Raw genomic sequence first — 15,126 nt, 5'->3', positions numbered from 1 at the left:
TAAAAGACAGCAGTATTGCATCTCTTTTTGAGGTGGGAACACTTTCCGGATGCTTTATGTCAATTATGAAAAGACTTTTTCTGAATAAAGCAGACAGATTTTTCAAGAAAATGCAGCAAAAATGATGTGACTTTTTCTATAGCTACTGAGGCTGATTAAAACTTCTGTCTAAATGTTTTCTGACACAAGTTTGCCATAAAAAAGTCGCCTTCTGTTTTTTAGACAAGTAACAGTCTGAAAGAAGAAATGCTCCTCCAGCCCTTACTCCATATCAACATATAGGTGCCTACCCAAAACACATCTCACAGGATATGCTAAGGGCAAGGGTGTCCCTTAAAGCATCCAGCTGCTTTCCCAGTATGACCAGAATGTACTGGGGGAGATGGTGCCTACCCAGGGAGCGCTGCTGGCAAGGGGAACAGAAAAAGGAAGCAACCAAGTCATATCGCATTCAACGGAGGTACCAGAGCTGCGTTTCGCTCTCCTGTCATATCACTTTATACACATTTCTTCAAGAAGCATAATACTTTCAGTGGAAAAGCTTAATGGAAAATATTTTCTTGGTTTTATTACTGAAAGAGCATCCATTTTCTGACCAGCATTGGCTACTAACTCAGCAATCTTGATCATGCAGGTGGTACACGCACAGGAGTGACCAGAAATGACCATTTAATGTGCAGCCACCTCATTTCCCTCAGAAAAAAGAGGCAAATAACTTCGGAAGATTAGACACCTGACCACACATTTATCTTGCATGCAAAAAAGCCTGTTTCTTCAAACGAATCTCCTATACATTTGGCAGCGGGCCTTTCTCTCGTTAAAAATGCTGCCTTGATGTATAAGGCCAAGAAGACTCAGAGGAAGTTCCCATGGCTCTCTCCCAGTGCTTTCCCACATGGCAAACTGGCTAGCAGGGTCTGGGGTCGAGCTGTTGAAAGGAAATCACACTCTTCTTCCTACAGATGAAGCTGATCTCGACTTAATTTCTGCTCCTGAGAGGGCTGGTCACCAAATCAGCCGCAAGAACCGACGCTCCACGCCACGGCAAGCGGAACCACCAGCTCCTCCGTGCTTTCCCTTTCCCGCTTGGGAGAAGGAAGGGACAGAGATGGCTTGCCAGTGTTTTCAAGAGTTAGTCGCGAGAGCGGCTAATCAGTGAAACCCCAGAGGTGGCCACCTGGACCTGGGCTAGCAGGCAGCAGCCTGCCTGCCTGCCGCCACCGGCCCTCCCCGTGCAGTTCTAACTCTCTGCGCCCTTCCTTTTTAGCTTGCTCCTTTTTAGAGGTGTGTGGACTTTCTCTTTTGGTCGTGAGGCGAGCTCACGTGGACGCTTGGAGCTGAAGCTCAGAGAGAGCAACTGGTGTGGGAGGCGGGTTTTGTGCTGTCCTCCCGCCCAACAAACACGCCGGGGAGAGGCTCGGTGGTCCCAGCAAGGGGGCTGAAGGGAAAAAAAAAAAAAGCACAATTTACCTTGTGCAAGGCAACTTCAATGCAATGTGCAGTCACCGTAGGAATTTAGAGCCTTGCTGGGCCAATAAGGGTGAAAAGGGCAGACAACGCTCACACCTTTTTACCAGCGTAAAAATCTTACAGGCGAGCACGCTCACCGCCCTTTCCTGTGCCATCGAAACCCTCGCTGCCTAAAGATCTCGCCATTAAGAAACCGCCACCACTTCCCTCTCGCTGTGGCAGCTGCTCGGTCACTGCCTGTGCGGCTGCCGGCCCGAACAAGGCCTGTCCCTGACAGACATTTCTGCTTTTCACCGCTCGCTCGCTCTCATTTTCCAGCCGGCGGCTGAGGCCTGGCAGGGGCTGCACAAGAACCAAGGGGCTGCCCCCACTTCGCTCCGCTTTCGGTTCACGCTGCCTCCCCAGCGCCGAAATCTGCAGGGATGGCTCAGAAATGAGGCAAAAAAACCCCCCTGTTTTTATCAAGCTTAGAATTATTATTTCTGACCGTGTTCCTTGAGCCACAGTGAAAACCATTTGGGGCTGAAAGGAAATATTTCCTTCTGAGGGAATGGAGAACCGTGACAGAGTTGATGTTTACGGCACAAAAGTGCCCTGAAAAGCTAAACGAAGATGAAATAAAATGTTTCATCATAACGCTTAAGATATCCATCATTTAACGTTTGCTCACATAAAAAATACAAGCTACTGCCTCTCTCTAGGTATACGGAGTCTCACGCCAAGGGCATTTCTGGTGCTGAGATACCCATGTTGACTTTGGTGTTACTGGTCTTGCTTTGGGAATCACTTGGTCAGCCGAGGCTATCGGATACCCCCAGCTACAGCTGCTGTAGAGATCACCGTGGTCACCAAAGTCACAGGAGAGGGGGTTGCCAAAACACACACTCGCCCCACTTCAGTACGGGACGTGCAGGCGCGTGTGCTCATGGAAAGGGAAGGAAATGTGACAAAACAGCCCTCACGACTTGGCTCTCCAGAGATGACCATCCAGACCACAGAGCTCTCTGGCCCAAGTACGCACCAAGTGTTCTAAAGAATATTTTGCCAGGCGATGAAGTCAATGAGGAGACCCTGGGGGGAGCCTGAAGGAAACTGTGGTTTCCCTGCAGTTAAACAAACCCTAACAAATACTAGGACCCCATAACACCTTGTTTCCAGGTCCCAGACCTACGGATGCAGGTCCCAGACCTACAGACGTTAAAGCCAGCTTTCTAGACCCCATTCCCCGCAGAGCAAAAACATGAACTTTGGGAAGCAGCTTCTCAAAAACAAAATCATAAAATAACTCCAGACCCCATTGCTGGCCTTGCAAAATCGCCGGTGATTATTTCAACAAAGACTACGAATGTTTTGCAGTACAGCTGTTGAAATAGATAAAGGAGTGATTTATGATGTGCATAGCAATTCTCAGCTCACCGGTGGAGTAGCAAACGAACTACTAGTCCAGCAGGCAAACAAAACCTGAATACATACCGACGCAGGTGTGTCCTTTGTACAGCCCGGACTGGAGCGCGGGGGACGGTGGGTCGTTTCCATGGGGGAGAGGGGAGGAAGAGGCAGCCTTCAGCAGAAGCGGAAGCCAGAGGATGCAGAATAAATTAAGGAACGTTCGCCTAGACCCCCTCATCCTAAGGAAGGAAAGAAAGGAAAGAAATCAGGTGGGAAGGGCGCATGTGGACCCATATTCCCTTACTGCTCAGGGAGCATCCCGCATCCTTGTCGCAGCTTGAGGAGAGGGGAGGCTGGCGTGCCTATGTAGCTAGACGTGATGCAGGGCTGCTCCCCAGGTGGGGACAAGCATCTGTCATCTGCCGGGGTGCACGGAGGATCCCTCACCCATGCATCACAGATGCTTTCCCATCCCCTGCCCCTTGCACACCCCGCAGCCCCTCTCAGGCCGTTCGGGGTGTCTCTGCAGCCACCCACCACAACCCAGCGAGTCCCATACACGTGGGCACCCCATGACCGGTGTGGGAGGAAATCGCCACGGCCCCAGGTCTCTCTCCGCCCCCCCCACGCGCCCCCGCTGCCCCATTTGCAGCTCTTCCCAACCTGCTGGCCTGGTAGGACCACGGAGGTTGCATGACCAGCTCTGGCTCAGCGCTGCCCTGTCTCCTGCGGCAGCAGCGGGATGACTAACGACCTTAAACCACAGTAGTTGCTGGAGCCACTCAGCATTAATAACGCAAGACACTCCCCTGAACAACTAGTGTTGCAAAAAAAAAAAAAAACCCAAACAAAAAAACCAACCCGACAAACCCTTCCCCCCCCTGCCCCGTCGCTCCTCTGCAGACAAGAAAAAAAAAAAAAATCTATCTCCGGCTGCTTCTGCAAGATTTTTGACCAGGGTTTCTGTTTGGGAGAACTGAGCGTGAAAAATAAAAGAAAGAGGCCGCTCTGGTCGGAGCTGGGGGGGTGGGGGTGGGAGGGAGTGGGGTCCCACACTGGGGTTTTGCCAGGGTCGAACCTGGGGGGACGGGAGGCAGCTGCCGGCATAAGGGCAGCAGCGGGAGCCGAACCCCTGTTCTCATCAGCTCTGAGCGCGTTTGTTTGCAGCCTCCAGCCGCCTGCGAGGCTTGGAAAATCCTGAGCTTTTCCTGCTTTGGCAGCCACGACGACTGAAGGTTTCCCTGTCTCTTTTTTGTTTAATTCCCCTGGATCAGGCAGAAACCCGTCGTTCCCCAGCCTGAAGCAAAAGCAGAGAGTAAAACCTGTTCAAATGACGTCGCTTCAGAGGTGGAACAAGCCCAAACAGCTAAATCCCAGATGCTGTGGATGCAAGGATGGTTATAAGGATACGATGTAGGGCTGAGGCACTGGAGGGCCAAGACTGCATCCCACCCCTGCTTCTGCCTTTTTGTATAACCCTCTTACCCCTCCGGCGGGCCACGGGTACTCGTCTTGCCTTTCCACTCCTTGCCTGGCTCTTTGGGAAGTGGGCAGGCTGTCGTCAGGGGTTGCTAAAGGGTAATGAGGAGCCTGTCTCATTTGGCATCCCTACATGCTTCCCGGGCATAATTAAAGGAGACTCGTAAATGGTGTGGTAAAAAGAAAAACAGAGAATATAGTTAAATCAGTGATTCCCTGCCAAATCTTCAGACGTTCCTGCAGATCAAGATGACCACGCAGGGATCAGGTCAGCTTTAGTATTTAATGTGGTTTTTTTGCAAACCACTTCTTTTCTGTGAGAACCTGACCTATGACATTTTTAAAGTCAGACCCAGAAAGTTTGCCTCAACTTTGATAAGCAGGATTTGCCTTGTGATAATGACAATATAATCCAGGGGCTCCAGGGGGAAAAAAAAAAAAAGAAGAAGAAGAAGAAAAAAAAGACAGTTGAAAGCTTCAATGCGAATACAAATCACTGCATATCTCCATTCTCTAAACCAAGCCATTGGCTTCCGAAAGTATGTTTTTCTTCTAAAGAAGAAAAAAAAATTAAACACAAAATAGAGGTAATAGCTGTTTGCCTGAGTTTTGCAGACCCGTTCCTGCTTATCGTTCTCCCTATAGCTAGCAATGCTGGTTTTCTTTTTTTTTTTTTTTTTTAATAGCAGATAAACAAAAATCATAGTGCAAAGTGCCTTATCCATATGCCAATCCTACTGAAATCTGCAGGATGTTTTTCTTAACGCTGTAAAAACTTGCTATAAAAAGACACTGTGCTACAGTGACTGCAGCTCCATTAAACCCTTTTTAACACACATATCACTTGGTTCCCAATGACACTTTGAAGTCCTTTAAAACTCTGCATATTGGCTCATGAGCGCTTGCTGCAAAAAGCAGAGTGCTAATAATAGGCAAGAAAAATCTTCCTAGCAGAGAGGTCTTTGGAATGGTTTCCGCTTTATATCTATAGCAAAATACAAATCTAAACAACGGCACTTATAAAGTATATAGATAGATCCCAAGCTGCTCCCAGGCATGTAAACCTGCAAAGCCTACAGCTCCAGCCCCATAATCGGCTGTGTTATTTTTCTTTCATTTCAGGCTGTGGAAAGAATGGTGAGACAACCCAGAATCGTGTGCTAACACAGAGCCGGGTTTTGCTATACCTTCTGCATTTGCCAAGCTCTTAAACCAATTAAAGAAAACCCTAAGGCTTTTAAAATATGCAGTCTGGTCAGACAAATGAGGGATTTGCATGTGTAGATTTAGAGGACAGCTGGGAAGGTGACACACACACCACCATCCCCCTTGGTGTTAAATCTTTCTCCTTCCCACTCAAATCAGATAGGAGGCCCTGCCTTTTGCCAAGTAGATTTTTATATTGCTTCCAAGCCCCTAAGACTGGAAGACCTAAAGCCGTCATGGTACAGCAGTGAAGGAGCGCATGACATTGTTTCTTAATGAGTGCATGAATGATGTTAATGGGAGGTAAAAACCACATTAGATCTGTCCCAAAGGAAGGGATTTGATCATAGATGCTTCCATTAGGCTTGTGTACAACATCTAAGCCAGGGAAGCAGACCTGGGACAAGGGTGACTCGGGAGATGTTGCCTACCTAGAAATAACAAAGTGAGGCAGTAGGAGCAAGAGGAGACCAGAGCTCTGCCCTCTGCCAAGCACCAGGACACAGGGGTGATGTCTGGGATGTCCCCTGCTCAAAAAAGGTCTGGCAGGGTCACCCTACGACCATCTTTGTCTCCTCAGCTCCCTCATTTTTTCAATTTTACACACCTAAGTAGAGTTGAGAATGCCACCAAGACTTTTTTCTCCCTCCAGGTGTCCATATGTCACTTCTGAAGAGGGGGCAAGGACTGTGTAGAGCCAGGGGTGTGGTGAGGACGCCACCTCTTGCAGACAGGATACCCTCAGTGTTCTGGCAAAGACCCAGGTCCGCAGACACACAGGTCAGAGTGCGAGACAGAAGGCATAGGGTCAACTGAATTTTTCAAGGCTGAATTTGGACCAGTCGTAATAAATACATAAATAAAAAAATGTGCAAAACCACATCATATACACCTTCCCCACAGACACTGCTGCTTCCTACCAAGTAAAGGGGGGACCTGCAGCTCCCCCCATTCGGCACACAGACGAGGAGGGACATACATTGCATTGTCTGTAGGGTTTCAGTAAAACACTGCCCTGAAGGAAAGTCCTGCAGCTCCCTGCAATTTGCTCTCAGGATGCCTGAACACACTGAGGAGCTTGCTCGTCTCATCCTGCTTGATGCTCAAGATGATTACGTCACAGAATCATGGAATCATAGAATGGTTTCTGGGGGAGTTTTAGTGCACATGAGGGTCTGCAGAGCTAAATGCCTGTCACCTTATACCCACATGCAAACCAGTAGTAAGTGTGATGTGTGGGGGACACACCATGGCAGAGAGGGCTTTGCTTGGGGGTCACCAGAGAGGGCTGCAGGGGCTAATGGACCGTGATGTGCCCCACTTGGTAATTCCCCGCTCAAGCTCTCCAGCCGCACCCTCCTGCCTCTCTCGCTTTAGGTAGAGCTGACAGAAACTTGCACAGAGGCTGCCAAAAACCTGAGGCAAAGCAGACGAAGCCGAGCGGAACCTACCCTGAATTTCCATGAAGGCAGAGCAGATGGCGGCAGGGCACGTGCATAGCTAGAAAAGAAATACAGCCCCCACGGCTGATCCCAAGAGGAGTGTGGTTGCTGGGGTTTGAAGGACCCACAACACTCCTTCGTTTCTGGTGCTTCCATATTAGTTGCTGACACCTCACGTACCCTGGCTTGGGTAGTGGTGACAAATAAGCTGGGGGACAGGTAAGGGTTCAGCCTCCACTGTTGCTGCCCCTGGTAAAAATGCAATGGAACCGAGTTAGGGTTTCTGATTTTCTGAATAAAGGGTTAAACGCAATTTAAGAGTCACCGTTTCCCCAAAAGGGACGCTTTCATGTGATTGCCACTAGAAACGTGAAATGAGATGCGAGGATGGAGTTATTCTCAACACTGCTTCCTATAATGGGTCCCTAAAGAGCTGCTTATGTATACAGCAAATACATTGAAAAAGGCCTTTGAAAAGAAAAAAGAATGGGAAATACTTGCATTAAGCCCCAAAACAGGACATGTAAGCATCGGTATGTCATCTGTCAGGATTAGGGACCACTTGGATGATAAAGGGAGACACTCCCTTGAAATATGGAATGGTCATCTTATGAAAGGAGATCAGCTGGCAGTGTATATTTACCTATCTGATTCTGTCCGAGTCACTGCACACATTGCTGCACTTTTTTTTTACTATTTGGTTAGATTTCTGTTACATATTTATTTTTAAGATGTATGCCTTTTTTCCCCTTCTTTGTCACATTCACGCACCCATTTTTATGATGATTAAATGTTATCTTGGAAGGCCTCCTCTCCCCCTCTCTCCTCTTTGACGTGTTGTTCAGTTCTTAAGGGAATAGACATAAGCCTTGTATTTTTGTGTCTGGAGAGATAAAACCTGCAGGAAGAAGCCTTTACATCAAAGATGCTCTCAGTCCCTTTTCTTCCTTTTATTTTCAAAACGTCGTCCTCTGTGCCCTTTGACTCTGAAGTTCCCAGTGGTCCATTGCATTGGTTATTTTTCATTACTGCTCTCCGAATTTCTCTGTCTGTCATAATCATCTCTGCGGTTGGTGCATTATCACTGGCATGGATGAACATTTCCAAAGCCCCATGTGGATTTGCTCCTGCACCACAGCCAACTGAGTCATTCCCTCTGCCCCAGTTTCCTTATCAGTTACTGCTTTCGGTTCAAGTTATGCATCTATTTCAGACTCTGTCTCCATCTCATTGTCATTCAAAGCTGCAGGGAAAGCATTTAAACCAATATTTTCCTACACTCATATCTGAAAATTCGTTCCAAGCTATTGCCAAGCTGTAACTGAGATGATTATCCTTTATTCTGCAACCTCTAATAAAATTAAATGTCCCAGCTTGCAAGAGCTGTTGATATCTGCGCTCTTGGAAATGTAAATCACTGACATGACTTACTTTAGTTTCGGGTATAACAAAATGTGGGAACAAGACTCCCAGGGCTTTCAAACAGGGAACCTGTGACAAATACAGCTGCATTATTGGCGATTCAGTGCATTTCCTTAGTTGATCGCTTTTAGTGTGGAAAAACAAACCTGCCTGTTGTGTCTTTACCGTGTGCAGATGACACTATAAATTGAGAACTAACCTTACCGACATAGATTTTGCAGTCTGAGTTGTGTGGGCACAATTGCAGGCCTTTTCAGATCTAAAGAAGAACTAATGCTTGCTATTATCTAGACAAAAGAAACAACTCTGGCAATTAAGGGGCAAGAGGGTGTGGCAATATTACCGAGAAAGGACTAATTAGAAGGGCTTAGTTAGGGCAGTTAGATAACGGAGTCACTCGGAGCCAGCTGTAAGTACAAGTCAGGAAGCCTGGGACCGACTCGGCGCTGCCCTGCAGTTTGGGTACTCGTTGAAATCCCGAAGAAGCAAGAGCCAAGCGTTACCGAGTCAGCGTGATGGCGTTTTTCTCCCATTATTGCCTTGCCATAAATAGCTAGTAGCCTGCTAGGCGAGCCAAAATCCGCTCTACTGCATCGATCCCCGCAGAGTTATCGCTATTTGCCACGGGCTTTTGTCAGAAATGTAACCCCTTATTAGGCTCCTGGTTTAAGCGCTGATTGAAGCTGTGGTGGAGGGGGAAAAGTTTGCCCCAGATGCTGTCAGGTTGCAAGTGTTTACAAGGGGAACACCACGACATCAAAAGGAGGAGAAAAAGAAATGTTTGATTACCTTTGTTCCATTTGATCTTTCCTCCAGTAACGCAAATAAAAGAAATGCAGCTCGACAGCCTCTTGATCTCAACACGGAACATGTGCCAATAAAAGATAATTATTCCCAGTGTTTGGGTTAGGGAACAGTGGTAAATGTCATCACAGGCATTTTTAGCACATACCAAAGTTCACGAGATTATTTAAACATATCATTTGAGGCTTGTACTGAAACTTCTGTGCTCAGAAATGGGACCTTTACAACACAGGTACTGTTAATGGCACTTCACAGTTCAATAATTGGGTGGAGGATTTTTTTTTCCCCCTCTCTTTTCTAAGAGATATTTCACTGATTTGCTTCGATAATAAAAGACCTGCAGGTGAGCTGGACAGTTTCCATTAGCAAAACGGCCCTGCAGGGATAGCATCCATCATCCATAGATGAATATGCAAGGGCAGCGCAAGCTGATTTTTCAAATATTAATTAAGCAAGCCACTGGTCAGCCAGGCGTGTACGGACTCTTCTTGCTCTGTGGGGAAGTCAGGCTGTATGAACCTACTCAAAGCGCTTGGAGGACTATATATCCCCTAAGTCGAACAAGCCGAGGTTGAGGTTACAGTCAGTAAAGATTGCACCGACCTCACTGATAATCTGGTCTTAAACAGACAAGCCAAACTCAGGCACCAGGTCAGCCCTTAGCACTTCATCTTTCACATCTGTCACTGAAAATTCATGGGGGCCTTATTTGCACGTGTCTGTCTTTTCGCTTGCAGCAGATTTTATGCTGAAAACTGACATCGGTGGTTTAGTCTTGCATATATATGAGAAGATGACACGGGCAACTGGTTTTAATTACCACCGTTCGCAGCCATCTCACCATAAAGCAGAAACGTGTCTCTCCAAAATGGCCCTGCATTCAGAAAGCCTTTCTTCCCTCTTTCTGCTTCCTTCCCCTGGCTGGGCATCCCACACTTTTATCTCTTCCTGGCTTCAGATTCAGAGCTGTATTTTCTTTTTTTCTGGCCCATTCCAGAAATTAGGGTATTGGGGAAAATACTCGGCTAAACACAACAGCGCTCGTTCAGGCTCCTTCTGAGGGATGCGGTAAGGTGAGCGGCTGGGGCGCAATGCAAGTCTGACGAGTTAATTCATCCCAGAAGAGACCTGGATGTGGAGAAGGCAGGCCTGACTCCTGCCTTCACAACAAGGAACGGCCCCGCGAGACTCAAAACCAGCGGCACAAGGAACCATCAAACCGTAAGCGAGGGAGAAAGCAGGCACCGCATCACGTTTTTTCCCCGCTCACGCTGTGTCCCGAACGCAGAATATTTCCACCTGGTCTCCGGCCCCTCCGGACATGTTGGAGTCATTAAATCATCCATCAAGATACCGTCCTTTGTGCGCGGTGGGATGGCTGCCTGCCTGCCTCCCTCACTCGTTATTGGCCTTCCGCAGTCCTTTTCAGCCAATTCAATGAAATATAAATAGCATTTCAGATAAATGTTCACTCTCTTATAATACCTTTCCAACCTCTTTCTGCTCTCGCTCTGGTTGCGTAAAAAAGAGACGTAATATCTTGCAATGGGTTACTGAATCCTTTTTGAACCCTGATATATGTTCTTACAGGGATTATTAAATATGAGGGGTATAGGCATCTGCATTAGCAATGTCTAGACAACTAAATTGTTCAGAGAAAATGAGCAAGCAATATTCTGCCTTGCAAATCAATCCGTCTGCCATGATAAAGTGCTCCAAGCTTGCTGATGCTGGACTCACCTCCTTTGTCTGCAAAGATGTGTTCACAGCCACCAAAAAAGTATAGTTCAGGTTTTCCTGACCCTCTTTTCTTTTCTTTTCTTTTCTTTTCTTTTCTTTTCTTTTCTTTTCTTTTCTTTTCTTTTCTTTTCTTTTCTTTTCTTTTCTTTTCTTTTCTTTTCTTTTCTTTTCTTTTCTTTTCTTTTCTTTTCTTTTCTTTTCTTTTCTTTTCTTTTTTCTTTTCTTTTCTTTTCTTTTCTTTTCTTTTTTCTTTTCTTTTCTTTTCTTTTCTTTTCTTTTCTTTTCTTTTCTTTTCTTTTCTTTTCTTTTCTTTTCTTTTCTTTTCTTTTCTTTTCTTTTCTTTTCTTTCTTTTTTTTTTATTTTATTTTTTTTTAAATAAAGCTGCTGGACACCACAGCAGGGATTGTCTCTTTTTTTGCCTAAATAACGTAGGGTGAATGCTGTACATCCAGATGGTAGAGAGAAGAGAACTCAGGAGTGTTACCCGGGGTTTTACTGAAGTATTACACAGAAGTAGTATCTCCCCTGTCTTCCTGGCTTGGAAAACAAATTAACACTGGAGTATTTATGGATTTTGTCTCCAGGTTACTTGTTCACCACCGTTCATCATTTAGAGTCAGCTTTTATGCATATTTAAAGCAACCGACATAAATTAACAACAAAGCTTGAGGGTGTTAAGTAACCTATAAGAAAACTCCTTCCCTTCATTGGAATAATTTTTCAAAATGAAAATACATGAGTAAACATCTTGGTCTAACACTATGCCCACAGGATCAACAAAGCGGGGACGGAACAACTTCCAAACTACCCTCCAAACTTCACCACCGAAGGAAAAGGGAGCCTCTCCATCGCTTCTGGAAGGATGAGTAAGTGGAAATGCATTTTGGGGACCCAACAAAGCAACTCTCTCAGTCTCAGAAAAAGATGGCAGACAGACAGCCCATCAGCCGGTCTGTCGCTCTTCACTAAATTCCCATCACATGAAGCCAAAGAAGAAAACAGGTATGTTCTTGGAGATCTCTGGTCCCTGAATTGAACACAAACCAGCAGCAGTTTCTAGCATCGATCAGACCCCAAGGAGTGTTTTCCAGGAAGCCGAAATTGTAATTATACAGCTGGGTAAGCCCAATTCTATTCCACCCATATCAAAAACATCTCTATTTGCAGTCTATGGGTGCGCTTCTTTCTGTGCGGTAGTGATGCTCCAGATTCCCAGCAGGAAATCCAAATAATCTTGCCTCCAAGCGTTACAGCGATGGTGGTGTTGGTAAAAGTCCAGATAAAAGATAGTGGGCAAGATAGGGAATTTCATTTCGTACTGGGAGCTGGGCAGGCAGTAGACCAAAGTTTCTTTTGGGCTGGGGTAGAAGTGGAACACAGCGTAGAGGCAGGCGTCCCATCAGCACGGCTGGGGTTAACACCAAGAGGGGTAAGCCTAGGAGCCCTAGCCATGATAAACAAAGTTATTTATGCAGCTATCCAGTGATCTGAGAATCTAGGTCACATCAGCGTTTTTCTTCTACCCAAGCTTTTCCCCTTTTCACTCTCTGTAGTCCTCTGTAGCCAAATTCCTGCCTTGAGGGTCCTCCAGAACAGAAGTCTCCTGCCCCAAAGCTCTGATGTGGAAACCATGAAAGTTGAAAACTTTCATTTCTTTCTTTACTGACTGTAACCTCAACCTCAGCTTGCTTGGAAACCACTGAAATTTAATTTTAATTTCAATAATCCCATGTTGCAAGTTCCTGGGCATTTAGTGATGAGGAAGTGAAAAGAGGTAGGAAAGAGGCAGGAAAATCATGTTTCTGCCCAAAAGCGACTATCTGGGCTTGGGTATCTCAGTGTTTGGTTGTCTGATCCCGTCCTGACAGCTGGGTTTTGGCAAATACTTAGCACTGACCTTCTGAAAATCAAATCCCAGTTAAGTCTTTCAAGAGGAGCAGCCAAAACCCAAAAGCATCACTGTGGCAAAAGTTGTTTGCAGAGATTAGGAACTATTGGATGACAAATAGGTAAAGGAATGTTGCCCAGTTTTTTTTTTTTAGGATATACAAAGAAACTTTATCTTTTCCCTGAAGCTGGTGTCATTTCCAGCCTTTCAAAACTAGAGAACACTTGCCCTGGATGTATTTGGTGCATGACGCTATTTTAGGCAATAATTCGTGATGCAAAATTCATAATTCATGTGTCTACATCATTCCTTTGCTTTAATCCTACATCCAGCAGTTTCTTTTGATGACTAGTAAAAACAACTACAATCACCGCAGATGAAGGTAAGTAACTTTCATCTAAAACTCTCTGGCTATATTTATCAGGCGACTGTTTTTGTTTTCAGAGAGGTGACACAATCCTGCTCCTGCCAAGCACGTCAACTGCTCCATGGGCACCCAAGCCCCTACTTTGCCTGTGCGCAGCGCCCAGGACGGCATCCTTGGTGCTCCCCTGCATCCCTAGGGAGGATCCACCTCGCTAAAGGGTTCCCCTGGCACAGTGGGCTTGTTTTCCGCAGACGATGCTAAACATTTCTACCCAGGATGCAGGAGGGAGGATGCTCTGGACCACAACTGCTCCTGCAAGTTTAGCTGTAGCTCTCCGGAGAGCACGAGGAGACAAAGTCAGAGGTGTATTCCCTAGCCCTAGAGGTGTGGGTTGTTTGGCCTGTCTCCTACATGCTGCTGTTGGGCTGCCATTCAGGCTCTCTGAAGGGGTTTTTCACTCCCCCCAGTGCAGCTGGTGAGCAAGCAGGCTATAGGAAAGCGTGCTGATATGCCAGGAGAGCTTACCTGATGGTGGGAGGTCATGGCACCCAGGTGAAAATGAATCATTCCCTTCCTCTCAGCCAGATAAAGCAGAACACACTGTGAATACGGGCTGTCTGAAGTGCTGTTTTGGATTTGCAATAGGAAGGATAGCCAGTAAGATTTCCAGCTGTATTCCACCACCACCCCCCAAAAAAAAAAAAAAATTAAAATACTGAATTGCCGGGATACCCTGACCCAAGACCTCAGTCACTAAAATTTGACCTGCTAATTGCCACCGCTTATAAAGTAAATATCTTAGGGATTCTTTCCCTCCTCGCTTTTTCTTTGGACTTCACTACCCTTGGCACAGTGCGGTCACTCAGACGGTAACACTTGTCCTTCAGGGCATGACTAGTGGGTCCTCAGCCTTTTCGGTGGTGCTGTCTGCCCCTCCAAGCCAACTGTCCGGGGGCACCCATGTTCACAGCCTCCCCTCGCATCGTAGCTCTCTCCTAAGGTATTTCTGAGAAAGAAGACAACCCTTCCAGCAGAAGCCGTATATTTTGTCCTAATGGTTCATTTTCCCTAGACACAGTTATCTAAGGCTTTCGTCATTTCTTAAAGCTACTCGCTTCTGTGTGGGGCACCGGGGACACCCCACAGAGCAATACGGCTGTAACAGAAATATGTGCTTTCAGCATTTTTAGAGACGGGCAGCACAACAGGCAGAATTACTGCCTGTTTGTGACAAAGGAAGACTCTACACATAGGCATGCGTGAGCACACGCTGGATACATCCTGGGAGAAAAGACTCATCTCTGGAAAGACACTTCTTCTGTCACATTTACAGGGAAAGCAAAAAACGGAAGCAAATCCTTTTTCCTCTTGATTAAAGAAAAAAAGGTGTTATCTGTTACTTTATCTGTCTGCAATAGTTAATTCAAGGGCTTTCATGGCTTTTTTTTTTTCTGGCATCTCCGCAATACAAGGGGAAGGAAAGATTCAATATGCATTCAAAAAGGCAATTAATCTACAAACGCCTTATTGTGCATTTCAAGAAGCAAGCCTTCAATTTGAGGGGCTTGACAGGGCTGGTCTTGCTCAATTTTGAAAGTTGATTTTGGTGCTAATAAGTAAGTGTCATTTTTATGGCTGGGAGTACTTCTATCTCCCGCACTAGATAGACAAATATAATAAATGTGTATATTTACTTCAGGCACTGCCCTGAGGGATGCCAGGGGCACTTTGCTACCCATCCCAGGGCACAGCGGTCATGGCAGCGGTGTGCGGCTCTGGGTCAGGGCACTGGGCAGCGTGGGACCATGTCTTTGCTAAGGTTTGCTGGGCTTGTTCCTGAGCTGCCTGGGCAGGATAGTGCCCCAGGGAGGAAAAAGTAGGATGCAGCCATCCCTGCAGGGAAAGCTGTGTGTGCCCT

At 46.4% G+C, this 15,126-nt stretch overlaps 1 protein-coding gene across 13 annotated transcripts in view; it reads right to left on the bottom strand.

Annotated features, from left to right (window-relative positions):
• The window catches only part of AOAH (acyloxyacyl hydrolase), a 116,741-nt gene extending 107,464 nt beyond the window's left edge, over positions 1 to 9,277 (bottom strand). For 2 of the 13 annotated variants that reach the window (XM_074575438.1, XM_074575436.1), the window contains exons 1-2: positions 4,345 to 4,401; positions 2,944 to 3,098 (exon numbers count right to left, since the gene is read on the bottom strand). In XM_074575438.1, coding sequence (XP_074431539.1) covers positions 2,944 to 3,097 — 154 coding nt within the window. In that variant the 5' untranslated portion in view covers position 3,098; positions 4,345 to 4,401. The other 11 variants (XM_074575439.1, XM_074575434.1, XM_074575432.1 and 8 more) reach the window with 9 other exon arrangements.
• Between the last annotated feature and the right edge of the window lie 5,849 nt (positions 9,278 to 15,126).

The sequence above is a fragment of the Larus michahellis genome, chromosome 2 (genome assembly GCF_964199755.1).
Source record: "Larus michahellis chromosome 2, bLarMic1.1, whole genome shotgun sequence".
In the NCBI taxonomy this organism is placed as follows: domain Eukaryota; kingdom Metazoa; phylum Chordata; class Aves; order Charadriiformes; family Laridae; genus Larus; species Larus michahellis.
Note: the sequence above shows the minus strand (reverse complement) of the source record. Positions and strands in the feature narration are given on the sequence as shown.